The 18,874-nt window shown below is 38.8% G+C and overlaps 1 protein-coding gene across 1 annotated transcript in view; it reads right to left on the bottom strand.

Moving 5' to 3' along the window:
- Positions 1-18,874, bottom strand: part of CEP192 (centrosomal protein 192) — a 100,416-nt gene that overhangs the window by 37,294 nt on the left and 44,248 nt on the right. Inside the window, exons 25-38 of the mRNA XM_060244353.1 lie at positions 17,967-18,624; positions 16,490-16,720; positions 14,246-14,390; positions 13,708-13,879; positions 10,916-11,732; positions 9,363-9,511; positions 7,537-7,767; positions 5,930-6,046; positions 4,970-5,113; positions 3,800-3,860; positions 1,926-2,062; positions 1,741-1,833; positions 1,360-1,475; positions 1,102-1,278 (exon numbers count right to left, since the gene is read on the bottom strand). Of these exons, the coding sequence (XP_060100336.1) occupies positions 1,102-1,278; positions 1,360-1,475; positions 1,741-1,833; positions 1,926-2,062; positions 3,800-3,860; positions 4,970-5,113; positions 5,930-6,046; positions 7,537-7,767; positions 9,363-9,511; positions 10,916-11,732; positions 13,708-13,879; positions 14,246-14,390; positions 16,490-16,720; positions 17,967-18,624 (3,248 nt within the window). The remainder of the gene's footprint in view (positions 1-1,101; positions 1,279-1,359; positions 1,476-1,740; positions 1,834-1,925; positions 2,063-3,799; positions 3,861-4,969; positions 5,114-5,929; positions 6,047-7,536; positions 7,768-9,362; positions 9,512-10,915; positions 11,733-13,707; positions 13,880-14,245; positions 14,391-16,489; positions 16,721-17,966; positions 18,625-18,874) is intronic.

Below are 18,874 nucleotides of genomic sequence, written 5' to 3'. Positions count from 1 at the left end.
TATGTGGAATTCTGACATAAACTCTCCTTAAGATTTCCCTGCTAAATAAATTGCTGTGTCATAGGATGGGGAATACTGCAAGGGCAGATGGAATCCTCTAAAAAAACCTTCTGTCCTCTCTATGTACATTTTGTTTTGAACTTGACTGTGAATGAAGTAGACTAAAATTGGGACACAAAGCCATAGTCTTGTTAATGCAAGGGAAACAGAAAGTATGAAAGAGGTAGAGGCACTGGCACCAGTATAAGCAAAATTTCCCACTTCTCCCCCTCCAGCACAAGCTGGCTTCACTCCTCAAAAGCATGTCTGGGAGAAGGTTTCCATCAACACCTGGGAACAGGAGGGGGCAAATTAGGAGATTGCAGTGGGAGGAATTGACAAAAAGGACCCCTTTGGCCTTGTGCCAACAGAACACATGGCCAGATCTCAAAGCATGTTTTTTTAAATAAATAAATGTTGAGGCCTATCTTTGTGGGCCCAGTGGGTGATTCTCCTAACTATCTTGATTGGTAGGAAGCCTCACACAAAAACACAAGGGCAGATACAAACTCAAAACTGCAAAAACCACTTGGGAAAAAGTTGCTGGAGGTCTTAAAAATCAAATTCAGCCCAGACCCATTTTCTAGTTGAAAATAGTTCCATCTTTTATATTAATAATACATAAAGGATTGCATACTAATAATTCTAACAGCCAAGAGGAAAAATCTGATGTTTTCTTAGGAAGCATCCAAGCAGAATCATTCTAGGATAGTATAAGAGTGGATAAATTGTACGAGACCTGAATGTAAACTTGAATCCAGGGGCTGGAATTCAGAAAACTGCATTTATTGTTCCAGTTCTGCATGGGAGAGATTTCTCACATTCCATTTCCCTTACATCCCTGAAAAGCCTCACCTAAGTGGTTCCTGTTTCAATATGGGGCTGATTAGATCCCAGTTAAGTTGTGCAAGATCTTCATAAGGGGCACTACTCACAGTACATGCTACTTAATAAAATCAGGGTATAATGTTTAAAATAAGACATTTACAAATGAAAAACTGGAACAGGCTTTGGACAACAGATTCAACCATATCTTGCTGAAACCATTTTCTTGGTACTTACACCGTTCTTCCAAGTTGTACACCACCCCATGCCACAAGCTGCTTATTAGCAAGGATAGGGGGAACTTCTGAGTTGGGGCACATTTGTGCAAAAGGTTTGCTCTCCACCACAGGTACTTCAGCTTTCACAGTTACTTTATACTCTGGTCCAGAGGGCAACACGAAAATTTTCACAACACTGTTAAAATGAAGTCTCAAGTTAGATAATCAGTATAAAGAAAGGCTGCTTTTCATGATTAGGTCAAACAGGGTGAATTACCTTTCAGCATTTCTGCAGTCCTTTGGAGAGAACTGAACTGTCACTTCTCGTTCTTCCTCAGGTGCAAGGACCAGTTCCTCAGGCTCAACAGAGATGCTGCTACTTGGCTCCAGTGTCTAAAAATGAATACTGTTACTTCAAGTTGCTTTCATCTTTTTCTTAGTATGCTTAAGATGAGCTTTACCTCCTTCCTTTCAGTGAATGTAACTTGTGGCTATCTGCTCCACACCTGTCTCTAGGGGTGTCAATTATTATTTTACTAGGAAAAGGGAGAATCAATAGAAGAGTCTCTTGCCACTCGAATTAACTGTTAAGCATTTATAAAGTTAGATTGGTTTGACAATTTCAGAAGTACTTCTTAGAAAAGAGGTAGTTACTCACCATGATTTTTAAATCAACTCTAATATTCCCAGCATTCTTTAGAGGCAGCTGCTGCCTTGTTGATGAACCTACTCTTGCAGACATATATAAAGTCTGGGGAAAAATAGATAGTATCAAACAGCTGATATATAATACAGAAAGGCTGGATATAATAAAAATGAGATAATTTAGTTTTCAGAATATACCTGCAGACCCTTTGGGGCATATATTCTAGGAGTTCCAGATCTTGCACACAAAGGAATACTTAAAATGTTAGCAGGCTCTGGACAATCAACCTCCACATCAATTCTTGCCAAGTACTCATCTGGCGGGCCCAAAAAATCTGAAACAATTTAAACGGTTATTTTTACTCAAAATCTTGTACTTTATTCTATTTGGTCAGATTTAATAGCATATTATCTCAAGTTTTAATCAGCCAAGAGTAAAATCAATTGAGAAAGTACTTGAATAACTCATTAAGATCCAAGCAAGGGCTAAAAACTAGCCTTCAAATCAACAATGAAATCAAATAGCACTGGAACAGTGGAAGTAAAGTATTTTCTATATTGCAGGGGTGACCAATGGTACTCTCCAGATGTTTTTTTGCCTACAACTCCCATCAGCCCCAGCCAGCATGGCCAATGGCTGCGGCTGATGGGAGTTGTAGTAAAAAAAAAATCTGGAGAGCTACCGTTGGCCACCCCTGCTATATTGCCATCATTTATTACTCCTTTTCAGCAGCCTTAGCCTTAGATAAAAAGGCTGACTGTTAATACTCAGTGATCTGAATATACCAAAGTCTCCTGACTGCCAGAGGGATGTTTCAGCATCACAAATGCCACAAGGAAGACATGCAGAGTACTTCATTTTATGATGGTTGCCATAACATACAGCTGGCTTCCAAAGGCTGTCCCAAGAAAAAGCAGCTTCTGATTCTCCTCATAATTCATTAGGCAAGCTGCTGACATACCTTCAGTTACACTATTTATTTAAAACATTTATTAACTGCATTTCTACCCTACAGGAACTCAAGGTGGTTTACAATGTAAATAATAATACAATGAAATAAATAAAAACACTAATCAAAACCAATAATTTAAAACTGCCAGTAGGCAGAAGAACTAATCAAATCCTTCCTACTTCCAGCAGGCAGAAGAACTAATCAAATACTTCCATGAATAAAACTGTCCTCAGCTGCCTCCTAAAAATCAAGCATGAGGAGGCCAAGTGCACTTTCCTGGACTTCTACTGAAACACCATCTCTTATGAACCCATCAGCATCTTTGACTGATGGGACAGTCAAGAGGGCCTCTCCTTGTGATCTTAATTTCTGAGTCAGAATACATGGGGAAAAGATGATCCTTCAGATATCCCAGTCCTGCCATATAGTTCAGAGGTAAAAACTAACACCTTGAATCAGGCTCAGGAATGGATTGCAAGCCAATAGGATTGGGATAACATGATCCTGGCAACTGGCCCTGACCGCCAGCCTAGCCACATTGTGTGGTTCGAGTCAAGTTTCCTGGGGCTATGATGTAAGAGTCCCAGAACCACACAGAACAGTTCCACAGATGTAATGGTGGTTTTTGCCACTGGGCTTTTTGGAAAGAAAAAAAAAAAAGTGGTTACTATCCAAAATACCAGTATATTAATCTGGGACCCTAGCACACTGCTTACACTCCTATATTTGCACATGCTGCTTCTTATGTTAAGAATGGGAATCTGCACAAAATTTAATATTATGCTCAAAAATTTTAAAAGCTTATTGACTTAAAAATCCTTCCACATATTTTACGGCAGAAAATCCAGGAATATTCTATGCCTGACTGCAATAACCATGTCTGACTTCTGCATGTGCCTTACTCTGTACAATACAAGTTTGCAGATACATTTGTCTCATTCAGAGGATAGTTTGTGTGATTAAATCTAACAGTGTCCATGACACAAGTACTAGATTTAAATGGTTGACAAATCATTACTAAGTTCAAAGTTTTATTTCACCAACTGAATTTTGTTCTGCTAGACTAACAGCCACCTGATATTGACCAGATTCAGAATATAGTTAATCAAAGTTCTGTACCGGAAGAGATGCGTTTGCTTGGTGCATGGAACTGGACCCAAACTACCACAGCTTCAGGATCCTGGAAGAAATGATAAGTTGTGTAAAATCTAGCATGCTACAAAAATGTCAATCTTTATGAATGCTCCCATGATAAAGCTTGAAACACTGACAATTTCATAATTAGAACAGAACTACAATCTTAAATGATTGACTAGGACACTTTGCTAAAAGTTGTCTTTACAACCAAGTGCCTCTGAAATATGGGAGATTTCTGTCTTCAACCACTTGGGCACTTCTATTCCTTGATAGAGAGAATTGTACTAATTGAGGTGTCAAGTTGCAACTTTTGATATTAAAAGACAAAACAAAACGCAGGGACAAAACAAAAAACAAGGAAAGGTTTCTGCATGTGGCAAGATTTACAAAGTTCATACACTGCCCTCCTCAAGGTCACCAGGATTAAAAATATTACAATAAATGCACATCTCAAAAACCATTAAAACTAAACATAAACACATTGTTCAAAGCATTAAAACCAGGCTAAAAGGTACACAAAATTTCTGATGGCAACAGTTTCATACAAGGGATTAGTGAAAGGTTATTGATTTAATATGCATACATCATATTTCTATGCAAAAGATATGTAAAGCAGGTTATTATCAGCATACACACATATACATTGACTGTCCCCAGCATCAATGATGCAAAGCTGAACAACAACAAATGCCTACCAGGGTCCACGTACAATCTGAATCTCATTACTGGAAACAAAGAGATCCTTTCTCAACAGGGAATTGAGTTTAGGAATTATGGCTGAGTTTAATTAAGGAATTCCCCCTGAGAGTGCTACAACCCTGGTTGTACCTGCATATATATCAGATGACAGGCAAAGTGAGAACAGCATCTAAACAATCTCAGTGACTGGGAACTTGACAGAGAAACACTGTTATGATTACATATTCACACTAGGATCTGGGAGACAAATCCCCTTTCTGCTATGGAAGCTCACTGAGTGACCTTGAGCCAGTCACTCTCTCAGCCTAACCTTCTTCAAAGGATTGGTAGTTATGTTAGGATATAACAGAAGGGAATAATGTTATAAGCAACTTCAGCTCTCCAGTGGGAGAAAAATCTAAATACAATATACTGGATAAATTACCCTTTGTACCCCAGTTTATAGCTACTTACCTGCTCATTGTAGCTTGGATTCATGACATGGGAAATCACTGACGGAGCTGCTAGCTGAGAAATATTATATGTATTGGCTGTACTTTTAATGGGAAGAGTAACAGGTTCCTTGGAAAACGTGAAACATCGCCATGCAACAGCATTCTAAAATTAAAATATTTTACATATTGAAAGCAGACCGTTAGCAAGTTTAAGGAAGCTATCCAATAGCAAAGGCAATCATATTGATTTGCATTAATGGCACCCTTTTCATATACCAAGTAGGCAGATTCTCATGCTTCTATTAATAATTAGGAATCCCAGACCCTGAACAACTCTCTTCAAGGAGAAACTAATCTTGGCATTATGCTGACTGACTGGAGAAAGAGTACTGTGATATTGATTCACAACACATAGAAAGGTTCTTTGCAGAACAGGCACTTAGAGAAGAAAAACCTAATTTGTGCATCCTGAATCACCCTATACCATTTTACATGTCTATCTTCCTGGGGAATGATCCAAGTTGGGTAGAAGGCAGTACAGGGACTTAAGGGAAAAGTATTATTTAAATAATGAGAGATGGTAACTGTGGCAACAGAGTTCTGATCAGAGGTGAGCATGCAACAGTGGACAACAGAAACCCAGGGAGGAAAGGTTGCAGTAATCAAGGTGGGAGATGACTATAACATAAACAAATGCAACAGCATACAAGAAAATATCAGTCAGTCAATTGTCAATGCAGGATTGGTTGGAGAGGATTTCTGGGATACAGACAAGTATCAAATCCAGGAGGTTCTGCTAAAACACCAGGGGACACTTTGTAAAGAGAACAGCAGATGGTTACCAAGGGGGAGATAGAAAAGAAGAAGGTTTACCAATTTATACCTTTCATACAAACATAGCAATTACTTACAAACTCTAAAAAAAATTTAAAAAAAAGGTACTGCGTGGCAGTTTCACAACACTAGCTGCTATACTTACTGCATTGATAACAAGTCTGATAGGCACTCTAGCATGCGTTTTATTAACCAATTTTAGTGGAAGACTTCTCCAGCTTCTAGATGGCAGATCACCAAAGTCAAGCTGTTTTACTTCCACCTAATATTAGAAAAAGAAACAGTCTTTGAAAACTGAGGTATACCTAACCAGATATTTGTGTGCCGAAAAGTAACTAAATCAGACAAGAGTTTGCTGCTAAGAATTCCACTTGGATATATCCAGTTTAACTCTCCCTTCATTCCACCAGGGCAAAGCAACTGAAAGGCTTTCCCATAAGCATGAAAAAAGACAGTTACATATCCAATGGTTAAGCGACCATTATGACCAAGGTCTGCAACAAAATGTGTTTTTACTTAAAGGTGCATTTATACTGCCTTGTTTAGTTATTTCATTTCCAGACTTCACTGACAATTTTAATACGTAGCTCAACTGCTTCCCCCTCGCACAGTCTCCAAATAGTTACATTAACTCTAGTTACTTGGGATTCAATAAATATCTATGTAGTTTTTGTTTTGTTTTTAATTAACTAGTGTAATTGTAGTGTGCACTTGAATTCACGAGTCTGTTTTTAAAACACTGATGGGAAAAACCAGACTGAATGAATGCCACTAGGATATCAGGCAGAATGTGTTCTTTTTCTTGTAAAGCCATTTCAAACTACTTTTCAGTAAACAAGTTTGTCACATTGTCCATTAGGGATGCACACAAATTGTGTGGTTTGAGCATGAACCAGGTCAGCTCGTTATTCATTTCAAACAAGTTCATTTGGTTATGTCATTCCAAACCCATAAACCAACCCCATTTTCTCCTTTGTGATTTGTTTTTGAGTCCATTCTCCAGACAGCATGGGGCTGATTCAATCAATTCCTAGGCAATGCTGGGGGTGGACTTGTGGAAAGCCCTAGAAATACCCAAAGCAGCTGTCCATAGTATGACTGGCATCACTGGGACTCAAACATGGGGCTCCCATAATGCTTTATGGGAGCAGATAATATACCAGTATAATACCACACCCTGACTCAACTGCAGAATAGTTCAGTTGTTGTTTGCTGCATGTTGATTTAGGGGAGGCTTTGAGGAGCTCCTTCCCCCCCCTGCACAGTGGGACAATTTTTTAAACACTTCTCCTGGCTGGGAAGGTGTTCCTTGCTGTGGTTTCAGGGACCGAACCTGAATCTAGAACTGAGCTTTCCTGGGGGCACCTGCTTTGTGGGCTATCTCAGACATCCCAAACCAATCTTTGACAAACTTGGTGGGCTGGTGGAGGACAGCCTGCTGAAGTCTACCTATGAATTTGGCATCTCTAACTCACAATTTTTAAAAGGCATCCTAAAGCAGAGCTTATGCCTGAAATATGGAAGAGTTACTCTTAGAGTTATGCATAGCCCCACTTCCTACCACCCCTGTTCTCCCACCTCCCAAACCAAACAAACCATGAACCAGTTTGGGCAATCAAATGAACCACAAACCATCTGTTTGGACAATCAAATGAAACATAAACCAACACGAACCACCATTTCCCCAGTTCATGCCCATCCCTATTGTCCATAGTTGAATCTTAACAGAAAGAATGAATACCAACAGCTTACCTCAAGATCAGGATTTTCAGCAACTGCATTCAAGATTACCCTGGCTGCTAAAGCTTCTGCCTGGACTATTGTCTCTGCATCTGCAGAAAGTGGCCAAGAGGCAATGCTAAGCACACACTGGAAGACTCCCGCTTGACAAGGTAAGAATAGTATTTTTATTTCTTCTGTACTACAAGGTCCTATGACAGTTTTGTTCTTAAATAGCAGGCATCCATGTTTCAGAGGTTCCATCTACAAGGAACAAGACGTTTTACAAACACAGACAAGATTTTTTTCATTACAGACTAGAAAGTTTATTTTAGAGGATAAAGACTTATGGAAGATCTATGGTTGTTTCAGTCACATTCAAATATTGTCACAGCACTGTCTTCCCAATTACACTGGTAGATGCTTCAATCAGTATTTGAGAAACAAGGTTCATGAAATAGAGGACTTTGGTATGCTCCTACCACAGTGAAAGGCACAAGAGTATTTTTATGTATACTTCATGTCAGAAGTCTCCAACACAACACCCATGGGTGCCTGCCAACACCTTTCCTAGAGCTCACCAAATGTTTTAGAAAGTGAGCAGCGTCAAGTGAGGTTTTTGCTCAGCAAGACCTCTGAGTGGCCTTTAGAGATCTCACTGACTGCGCAAAGAGTTGCAGCTGCCACCAGAGCACAAGAATCTTCTATGAGTGACTGAAAATGTGTGTGCAAGGAAATGTTTTAAAATACGTTGATTTTTAAAAGGCATCCTAAAGCAGAGCTTATGCCTGAAATATGGAAGAGTTACTCTTAGAGTTATGCATAGCCCCACTCCCTACCACCCCTTGTCAGAATTCCAAAGGTAAAACTGTATAAAAGTAACAACTGTTGATACAAGCCTAGGCTTGCTACTCTATATATTGAAACAAACCATTTATTATCACTATTATTGACAAAAAAAACACTACACATTAGACACCAGATTTTAACATTGGCAAAATTACAATAAAAGGTTGATGTTACAGCAACAGAGCTTAGCACAGAGACATTTTGAATCTGACAAAGGGTAACCCCTAATGGAAGACTGTTTATCTCTGAGGCTCCAACTGCAACTGATTATACAACAATTGTAAAAGCTAGAGAGTGTCTAAATATATATTTGAAGGAAATACTGGGTATTCCAATATTGAATTCAAGGTTTTAGCTAGTGTACTGCACCCTGAATAATAATAATAATAATAAATTTTATTTGTACCCCGCCCTCCCCCGCCGAAGCAGGCTCAGGGCGACTAACAACACAATGACCATTGGTATATTAATAAATAAAACATTAATAAACAACATAGTAACCAATGGTGCATTAATAAAACAATTACATTAAGAACATTAAATTAAGCATTAAATTGACCTTAAAAACCAGTAGAACATTAATTAAACAAACTATAACATTATCATTGACGCTATTCTAGTTAGTGCTAATGGCGGATTTTCTTCGTTGTAAAATTGTACTTCAGCTGTTCATAAAAGCTAATTTAAAAAGAGTGGTCTTGCAGGTGAATGAAATGGATAGTTACCTAGGAAATCCATTGCTGCAACATCAACCCTCTATTGTAATTTTGTCAATGTTGTTAAAATCTGGCATCTAGTTTTTTTGTCAATAATATTGATAATAAATGGTTTGTTTCAATATATAGAGTAGCAAGCCAAGATTGTACCAACAGTTGTTACTTTCATACAGTTTTTTCCTTTTGTTACAATATCACTTTTCTGTATAGCCATCTGTTTCTGTATAGAATTCCAAAGGTGGCTGCAGGCTTAGAAAGGGTGGGGACTCCTGCTCTACATAAAAGTTTACATACCTTTTCCCCATTAAGAGTAACACTACGCAGCTCAATGCAGACTTGTAGCCAGCGTTCAGTAGGGTTAAGAATGCTGAGGCCTGTTTGCGAAGTGATACCTACACAACAAGCATCGCAGAATTTTATTTCTTCTGGTACTTTCACATGCCCTAGGAAAGAAAGAAAAAATTCAGTCCAGACACTTAAATCTTGGCCAGGATAAAACAGACATTATTTAGACATGGCAGTTGACTGTAAGATTAGTGTGATCCCAAAAATCCGATCAAAATTTAATGTTAGGAAGGTATCTGCTCCAAGGTATTTCCAAGAAGCATAATTTTGTAGTTAGCAGTATCAGGTATATGATGAAGACAGCTCTGACTCCCGAAAGCATATATCCTAAAAATCTCATTCGTGGGCCTCAAATCTAACTCTTGTATTACAGACCAACATAGTTATATTCTGAATTAGTGTTATCACTATAACGATAAGTAACGGTTGGGTGCAGGGACCTGTCAGTACTTTTAGTCTGCATAATGTATTCTGCTTATGAAAAAAAGATTTAAAACCAGATATTATTATTATGTACCAATACCTGACAAAATTAATATGGAAAACTCCAACTCATAGGCCTGAATATAGCACATTACAGAAGACCTTTAAACAGTTCTCAGACCTGGTGTACAGTCACTGTATAACTTTTATTCTTTCCTTACTGTAGCTATCTGCTTTAGAAAAGTTATCATGCATACAACACATTCAAAAGTTCACATTAGGATGCACTGAGGTCCTACGGATTAGCTCAGGTGAGTTTGTGAAAAGAAATCCTTGCTATCCTTACACTGGCAGTTGGTTATTTATTATCTGGTTACCCATCAGCATGGGAACCACTACAGTACACCTAGTGGCTTCTACCCATTATCTTTAGCACCTAGATTTTATTGTCCACATTAAGCACATACACATATGTAAGTTTCACATGCATATTTAAAATTCCCACTATAGTAGAAAAAGATATGCTTATGATAACTGCATTTTCTATACTTCTAAACAATTGCAAGTTATGTAAAACTTTGTGTTGGTTAACATGCACTCAAAATTCAAAGCAACAGAAGGGAAGCTAAGCACATAAAACCAAAGATGCCAGAAATAAGCAGCACAGCAGGCAAGGAAATGAAATATGCTTTCCACATAAACAGAAGCTACAGAGGTAGCCATATTATCTGTTGCAACACACAAAGAGTCTTGTGACACTTTAACATTTATTGACATCTAATATTTAATAGCTGAGAGCTCACTTCAGATAGCGAAGGAGTCACTTCACATGTTCAACAAAGTGGGCTCTATACTGCCAAAGCCTGTGCTTCAATAAATGTGTTACCCTAAGATGCAAAAGACAGCTTTTTGTTTTCAAGTTGAAAGCTAGTATTAACATCTGCAAAATACTTTATGATAAAAACACGCAAGCACAGAGGATAGAAGATGTAGGACTGGGACCAAATGCCTAAGAAAGCAGTCTCTGGATCAGGTTACTTTAAACAATGCTGTGAAAAATCAAAGAAAAATGGACATACCATATTCAAATGGCGCAGACACTTCCCACTGCCTAGGCCCGGCAACATCAGCTATATGCATCGTACCTGCTTCACTACTAAAAATATGCGGGTTGGATGTAAACTTGTAATGTGGAGCTGCATCCAGCAATCCAGACCTAACATCTGGACCAAGGGCCATTCCTGTAGCCAGTGAGTTTTGAGTATGACCCACAGGGATGCTAGAATAAATCAGTCCTGCTGGAAGGCCAAAGACTTGAGGACAATCAAGACGATACTGAGGCAAAGCAATATTTGCACTTGATGGCAGGTTTCCCATATATTGTTGGGCAAATGGAGTTGCTCTCAGGGAACAACTTGTTAACAAGGTTGGCATCACAGAAGGTACTGATGGAATCTCAGAAGCAGCATAATGGGATTTCAAGTTTGGTATATTTTGATTTAAGGGAATGCAGGCATCAAACCCTCTGGAGGATGGCAACATATTTAGAGAAGGTAAGCCTAGTTCAGGTGCTGTGTTTGTATAGCCGCAAAATGTTACAGGAATATCAGAACGACAGAGTTCATTATTATTGGGTGTTATGTCAGGACAAATGTGTGCAAACTGGTCTCTGCTTTTTGATGCATGTTCTGCTGATGTTTTCTGGTCCTCAGATGGATTGTTATTCTCTGTAGATTCAGCTGCCTCTAGCTTCTTAGAAAGGCTTCTTTGGGTAGTGCTCACTGAGGTTTTTTTGTTTGTTTGTAAAGCAGTGGGGTTTTTTTCAGTGTCCTGCTCCAATGCTGAAGGTGGACTGGTCCAGACTATTGTTGTGCTCAACTCACTACCCTTATTACTCTGAACAGAAAGAAATAATTTATTTGTAAAATTGTAAAATCAGATTAAGATCAGTAACTATATACCAAAAGTATACTTTATACACTTCCTGTCCTCAATAACTCTACAGATAATGCAGATACAGTAACTCAGTAGATATAAAACAGAAGAAACAAGCATTTAGAAGCCACAAATTATTGGCTACAAAAGCTAGGCAGGCATGGCATACCCAAAAAGCTAATTTTTACAAATGAAGAATAATGACATAGGCTGCTAGAAGTTCTGAAGGGGGGGGCATAATTTTCACTGCTTCCCCCCTTCTGTGGCAGACCTTTGACTGCCCAAGCTATTCCTGGGGTCTCCTGTTCCTTAGAAGCAGCACCAGGGGGTACTTTGGGCCTGGCATGGAAGAGGAAAGACAAGAAAGTCATGTTTCACAGACGAAAATGAATTACATATACAAATGACTTTTGAAGATATTTAAAGGTACCGTTCTGGATATATCTTAAAATGCACAAGTTTATCTGAAGAAGATAGTCGGAAGGAATAGCTCATCCACCCACTCAGCAGACAGTATCTGTATGCATTTGCTAGTGAAAAAGCAAGACAAGGGCAAGAGAGTACATCTTCTCAAAAGTGAGATCTACCACATTTCTGACACTTGAAACTTAAAAACAAAGGTTAGAATAACTGCTAATCAGCATCCTTTCAAAGCAATGTGAGAATTAACCCTTTAAGAAAAGAAGTATGCTGTGAAAGTCCTTAAGAGACACAAATATTTCATTTACATGCAGCATAAAAGTTTTGATCATGCAGAAGGCTTTCGTCTTTTAAGTGCAAAACGCTCATATGTCAGTCTACCTCAATCACCATTTAAAAGGTTAAAAATATCTAGTAAGAAACAACATTCTGTAGATTTTATGATGCTTTTGATGCCTAGAAAGCTAAAACATGAATGTCAGATACACTGGTTGCTGTTGGCCTGAGCTTCTCATAAATGTATCAGCAATTTTACAATGTTTCCAAGACAGCAACTTTTCCCGTAAAGCAAATGAAGAAATAGCACTAGCAAATGAGACAATGCTATTGAGATGCAACAGATGTCATCCATACTAGCTTGGCTTAACCAAGTTGCCTAACAGTGATCAATACAGGAATCGATACAGTCTAGGCGGGGGAGTGCATGTGCCAAATTTACTGATTCAGCCTGCATCAAACACCCCCCAACATCCAACTGACACAAGAACATATGCTATATAGTATATTTCTGCAGGTCTTTGCTTTCCATATCACTGTTAGCTTCTGTTAGATACATCCTTATAAACAGAAAACTAGCACAGCAAGCAAATAGAGAAGTTCGCTCTCTGCCATACTGCCAATCTGCATGCATTTTTAAAAAATAAAAGAATAACTAAAGATGGAATCCAAAAAGGAGGGCAGTCAACAAAACAAAGAAGAGCAAAAAGAACAGATGGTGCAATGGGTAAGAAACTAGTTTATTAATAATAAAATATAATGACATGTTGCTTTGTCAGGGGATCTGCACTATTGTACAAAAATGTCATCAATAAAATAATTAACAACTACTATTCAATGGAATTGAATGACTCGAGCAGTGCATTTTAGTCTATTGCTTCAGAGCTCTGCCACTTCATTCTCTTGGATATGCAGTTCAGGCCTTAGCCTAACACTTTTTGTGCATTAGCACTGGGAAGGTATTTTAGCCATCCTGATTCTTTCAAGTCTCTTTGAGATAGCTGCTATATTACCTATGGGGAAATATTTGCTAAGATACACTGAGCAAGTCAGAATTTGTTCATTACTAAGCAAACATTAATCCTGGCCATGCCAGTCAGAATCAAATACCCTATACACATTGGACTACAATGGCTCTTGGTTAACATGCAATGCTACTGCAAAGACAACCTTTTAAGTGTGCATTATGAAGAGCTTTATTATAATTTTAGAATTATTTGGTATCTCACAGGCTACTTACCTGACATCTCTCTGGACTAGAAAGAACTAAATTCTTAATTGTGCTTTCGGAGGCAGACACAAAGGTCAATCGTCCCAAGCTAGGACTAGAAGCTACTGATTGAAGTAATGTACCCTCACTGCAAGAGGATCGCTTAAAATCTGGCATTGTACAAGGACAGTCAACATCATATCTAAAAAACAAAGCACACAGATTTTACAGATACACTCTCCTAGTTTTCTACAAAACTTTTCAACTTGATATAAATTAACTTTGTCTTGTAATTTGCCATCCACCTGATTTCGTGGAACAATAGCAACTTCCCCCAAAGGAAACACTTGGCAGCTTCTTATCTGTCTCTTCCTCCCTTCTAGACTTCACTAGTGGGGAAAAAGCAAGACCATGTATGCTGCCAGCTTTAATATAGTCAATAGATGACTCAATACTTCTTAAGAGGAAAAAATAATCTTGGCTAATTGTTGGTTCAAAATGAGAAAATTTAACAGAATACTGTCCCTTCCCTGTCCCCCAGCATTGTGCTTTCACACATATGCCTTACCCTGAAAGAACTGTTCCAGAAGTTTCACTTGGAGATGAATGAGTAAGTGGAGATGTTGAAGGCCTGAAACTATATTGTTCATCTGAAATCTGCATAGAAGGCATAGGAGATGTAGGTTTCTGTTCAGCCTCTACAAGAGCTTCACCTGAACAGGGGAAAAACTACTTAGACATGGAAATTCTTTTTGGTCATGGCAGAGAACTTCTTATGATGGCAAGTGCTTATTCCCATTGATTTCAGAAGGCAGGACTTTCACAGTCTTCTGTAATGTCCACAGAAAAGCAGCACTTACAAGTTTTTTTTAAAGTTCCTACGGCAAAGGAATGAAGTAAACTATGCAAAACAACCAAACTATAGAATTACAAACACTGAACACTATAATAAGAGTTAAACAGGGAAAAAAGGAGACTAGAATTGCAGACTGTTCCTGAGATGCCACAAACTGACTATGAGGAATAAATCCCAGTCTTTCACTATCTGAAAACTGCAAGCCAAGAAGGACCAGAAGGAGCCACCCTTAAGAAAGTCAACATTTCTGCCTGTCATGGGAGAAAGGCAACCTGTGATGGTGGAATGTTTTAGCAGTAATGACAAAACTTCACATATAGTGAGTTATCGCTTTTAGCATAGCATAGGAATTGCTGGTTCAGAATCAGCTCATCTTCCTCAGAGAATGAACCAAAATTCACTATGCCAATTGAAACCCTAACCTTTGTATGCTAGCATTCAGTGGCATTCTTGAAACTTTCCCTCTACATTGAACATTCTCTGGGGAAAGAAATTAAATCTGATGTTCTTCATTTCCCCTACTTTTTACATACAATGAACTTCTGCAAAGATGTAAATATGAATTCAAGTGTGTCTGGAGCAAAGCAATTGGCTCTATGGAAATGATTTTTGGAATGAAGGATTTGTTCTTAAGATACCTGTTGAACTTGCATAGTGAGATGGTGCGGAGAGAATTTATAGACAAGCTCTCATGGTGAATTAATAATCAAGCACATCCCACGTACTAAATGTAAATCTAGGAGCTGTAGACATGATAAGCATGAAAGCTACTTTCAATTAGTACTTTATACAAGGATATTTAAGGTGGAACATAGAACCTAGTTTCCATAATACTTCAGAATACTGAATCTTTTCTCTGCTGAGTACCAAAAATACTAGCAGAGGACAAACTCTGGCTATGGTAAAAATGAGTTCCTTCTTTGAATGCACATCATTTAGACTGGAATTTTAACATTAGATTTCCTGCAAGAAGCCTCAACAGTATTAACCAACTTCTTTTTAAATGCAAATCAAATGGAGCAAACAGTGGAATCAAATGGGATACACTGGGAGTCTGGGACCTATGGCAAGATCCAATTGTTGAAGATGCCATAAACTATTCACCATTTCCTTCAGCTCTAAAAGCAATCTGCAGTTAAGAACAGGCAACAAAGATCATATATTCCTTCTAGGCATAGCTTTGCAGTGATTCTGATAATCAAGCAGAATGGCAAGGATGCTAAGAGGCCATTTAGTCAACATTTGCAATACAAAGTATTCTGGCTTCTTCATGTGAAACCTGGCAAATCTCTTATTAGTACTGTGTATCAGTGGTAAGGTCAAAAGGTCTGTCAGGAAAAGATCCCACTAGTTTGTGAAAATCCTATGATACTCTAGTTCCCTTACTCAAAGAACAACAATCCTATGATACTCTAGTTCCCTTGCTCCAAGAACAACAAATGCTTTTAAAGCGATGAGTGGTGTCAGTGACAATGGGATGGACCTATGCTGCATTCATTGTCATTTGACCCTTGAAGAATGATACACTCAGACACAATGGCACTACTGGTGCATCCATGAATGTCATGTATAACAATTCCACCACAGAATACTTGTGAAGTCTTGAATATCCTTAGCTCATCCTAGACAATCCTATTCCTTTCCAACTAATTTGTTAAAGTTTGCAAGAAAATGACAGCTCAACTGGAGGATCTTGTCTAAAAGATTCCCTGACAGTCATCCTTTATTTTAGGCAATCCTCAGAGAGAGGGAGTTTTAAGTTTTGATACATGCTGATGTGAGGATAGAATTGAGAAGGGGAGACTTGTAAGCACTTTGGATCTCACTGGGGAGAAAACTGGTGTATAAATGAAGAAAATCAATAAACAAAATAAACATTTTGCTAATTCTGCTTCAATTTCACTGTCTTTATGGTAAGGCACAACAAAAATTGGCTGTATCTCTTTTGATACTTACCAACAAGTTTCTGATTATCAATAGGTGAATTTTCAAAAGTCACATGTTTTTCACTGCTATATGTAGAATTCTTTTTCAGGATTTTTCCATCTTGCTTATTTTTGTACTGAACTTCATGTGCAACCATTCCTTTGACAGGATACGCAGGATGAGGAGAAACCAATACTGAAACAGTGTTCAAGCTCAAGGGTGACGTGCTTGTGCTAGTTCTATCTTCTGGTTCAGAGTGAGCTGGATAAAGAACAAAGCATAATAATTTTTCCTCATCTCACTGAGTCTTTAGCAGTTGTCTGAAATTATTCTTATTGAATTCTGCCAAAGATACCAGTTTCTATTGTACATTTCAGAATAAGCTTTTGTGTCCTTTCAAATAGCATCCCCAGCATTTTCTAATTCAGGAGACAATAAATGTAGTACAGCAATGAAGTTATGTAATTTTGTCCCAAAAAAAGAGAATCAGTGAACAACACCCTCCCTCTAGGTGTCTGGTATTAAGTCGGGATACAGTTTTGTAATAAGGTATTTCATCTATCCAGAACACAAAAACACAATGGGCCATCCTAAGAACACTTTCCTGAGAGCAAGCCCCACTGAATAAACTTGAGTAGAACTCTTAGTTGACTTGTTGAGGATTGTTCTCATGCATTGATAATATAATAGTTATTAACTCTAGACAGGGCTGGGGAACCTTTTTTCTGCGAAGGGCCATATGGATATTTATAACATCATTCGCGGGCCATAAAAATTATCAGCTTAAGAAACAGTGCTCCGCCAAGGGAGAATGATTCAGGCCAGCAAAATTAATGCAAATAATTGTTTTTCTATTTGAAGTCATGTGGGGAGAGCCTAATCTGGAACACAAACACACAGGGCCCGCCGCCCTAGGCAAATGCATAGGCCAAGGGATTTTTTTTGTAGAAAAAGCCCAGCAGGAACTCAGTAGCATATTAGACCACATTCCCTAATATTAGCATATTAGGTCACGCACTCATTAGCATATTAGGCCACAACATATGGGATAGTCAAGTGCCAACTGAACTGTGACAGTAACTCCTCCAGGCCTCGCAGCAATTCTGGCCGGCTAGCCCAGGCCCTACGGAGGCTGTCGCACAGTACATCTGGGCCCTGTGATCCCTGCCTGGCCCTGGGGAGGCTGCTGCATAGTGCAGCTGGGCCCTACAATCCTCGCTGGCCAGCCAGGCCCCAGGGAGGCTGTCACATGACTCGGTTTGGCCCAGCAATCCCCGAGAGCCACACCGAGTGACCTCGAGGGCCGCATACGGTCCTCGGGACGGAGGTTCCCCACCCCTGCTCTAGATAAACTACTGAGTCACAAATTTTAAATTATATTAGTCATATTAAAAACACTTTCACAAAACATACTGAGAAGAATGCATGCTCAGTGTCAATTGTGTAAATCTTCTGAAGTCTGTGGAGCTATTCAACAACTTATAGAACAGTTTTAGCAAGGACTCACCAACACATGTTATCTTTGTTACATGCTTCTCCAAAAGTATTTCTGCACACCCAGATCTCTCTTTTGAACCTGGTGCAAGGGAGGTCAGCTGCTTTGACTGAAAGTTATCATTTGTTTCTACTTCTAAACTTGGGTCCAGAGATCCTATGCTGTTTTTCTTTTTGGAAGTGGTATTGCAAGGTGAGTCTTTGGAACAGTTTCCTTCACACTCTCTTTCCACTTGCTGTTTCTCTTTCCCATGTTTGATATATAAATCGCTTCTGGATAAGTCTTCTGTAGGAACAATTTGATGTTCTTGCTTATACAAAGATTTAAGCCAGTCTGTGTTAATGTCCTCATGATTAAAGAAGCTTTCAAATTTGGTGTTATTCTTACCTTCTTCAGTTCTCCCGAGATACTTCTCCATATCAAATGTACTATTTTCTACATTGCTGGCTAAAAACTGACTGATCACAGAGAAGTCTGCAGTTTTGCCAGCCTCAAGAATGTTGGTTCTCTCTCTGCTGTTATTTAAAAGTGCCATTATCATAGCTGCTAACTGAGAAGGTTCAGCACTAACAGAAGCATCTGCAATAGCAGATGCAATTCTGCTTATACTCAGCCCAGGCGGCTTTAGTTCAGGGTGTATGTTTTCAACTTTCCTTTTTCCTGCTTTTTCCTAAAATGGAGGGAGAAAAGATTAAAATATGCAGTTTAACATCCTGTAGCAAAGCTGAAGTCTTGTCTTGGAGGAAAACACAATGTTACTCTGATTGGCCAAGAAAAAAGTGATGACTTCCTTCTCACAATATACAGTACCCACTAGCAGGGGGTTTTTTGCAGCAGAAATTCCTTTGTATATTAGGCCACACACCCCTAATGTAGCCAATCCTCCTGGAGCTCACAGTAGACCCTGTACTAAGAGTCCT

Source organism: Heteronotia binoei, chromosome 7, assembly GCF_032191835.1.
Source record: "Heteronotia binoei isolate CCM8104 ecotype False Entrance Well chromosome 7, APGP_CSIRO_Hbin_v1, whole genome shotgun sequence".
Lineage (NCBI taxonomy): Eukaryota > Metazoa > Chordata > Lepidosauria > Squamata > Gekkonidae > Heteronotia > Heteronotia binoei.
The sequence above is the reverse complement of the archived record's forward strand: the minus strand, read 5'-3'. Positions and strand labels throughout refer to the sequence as shown.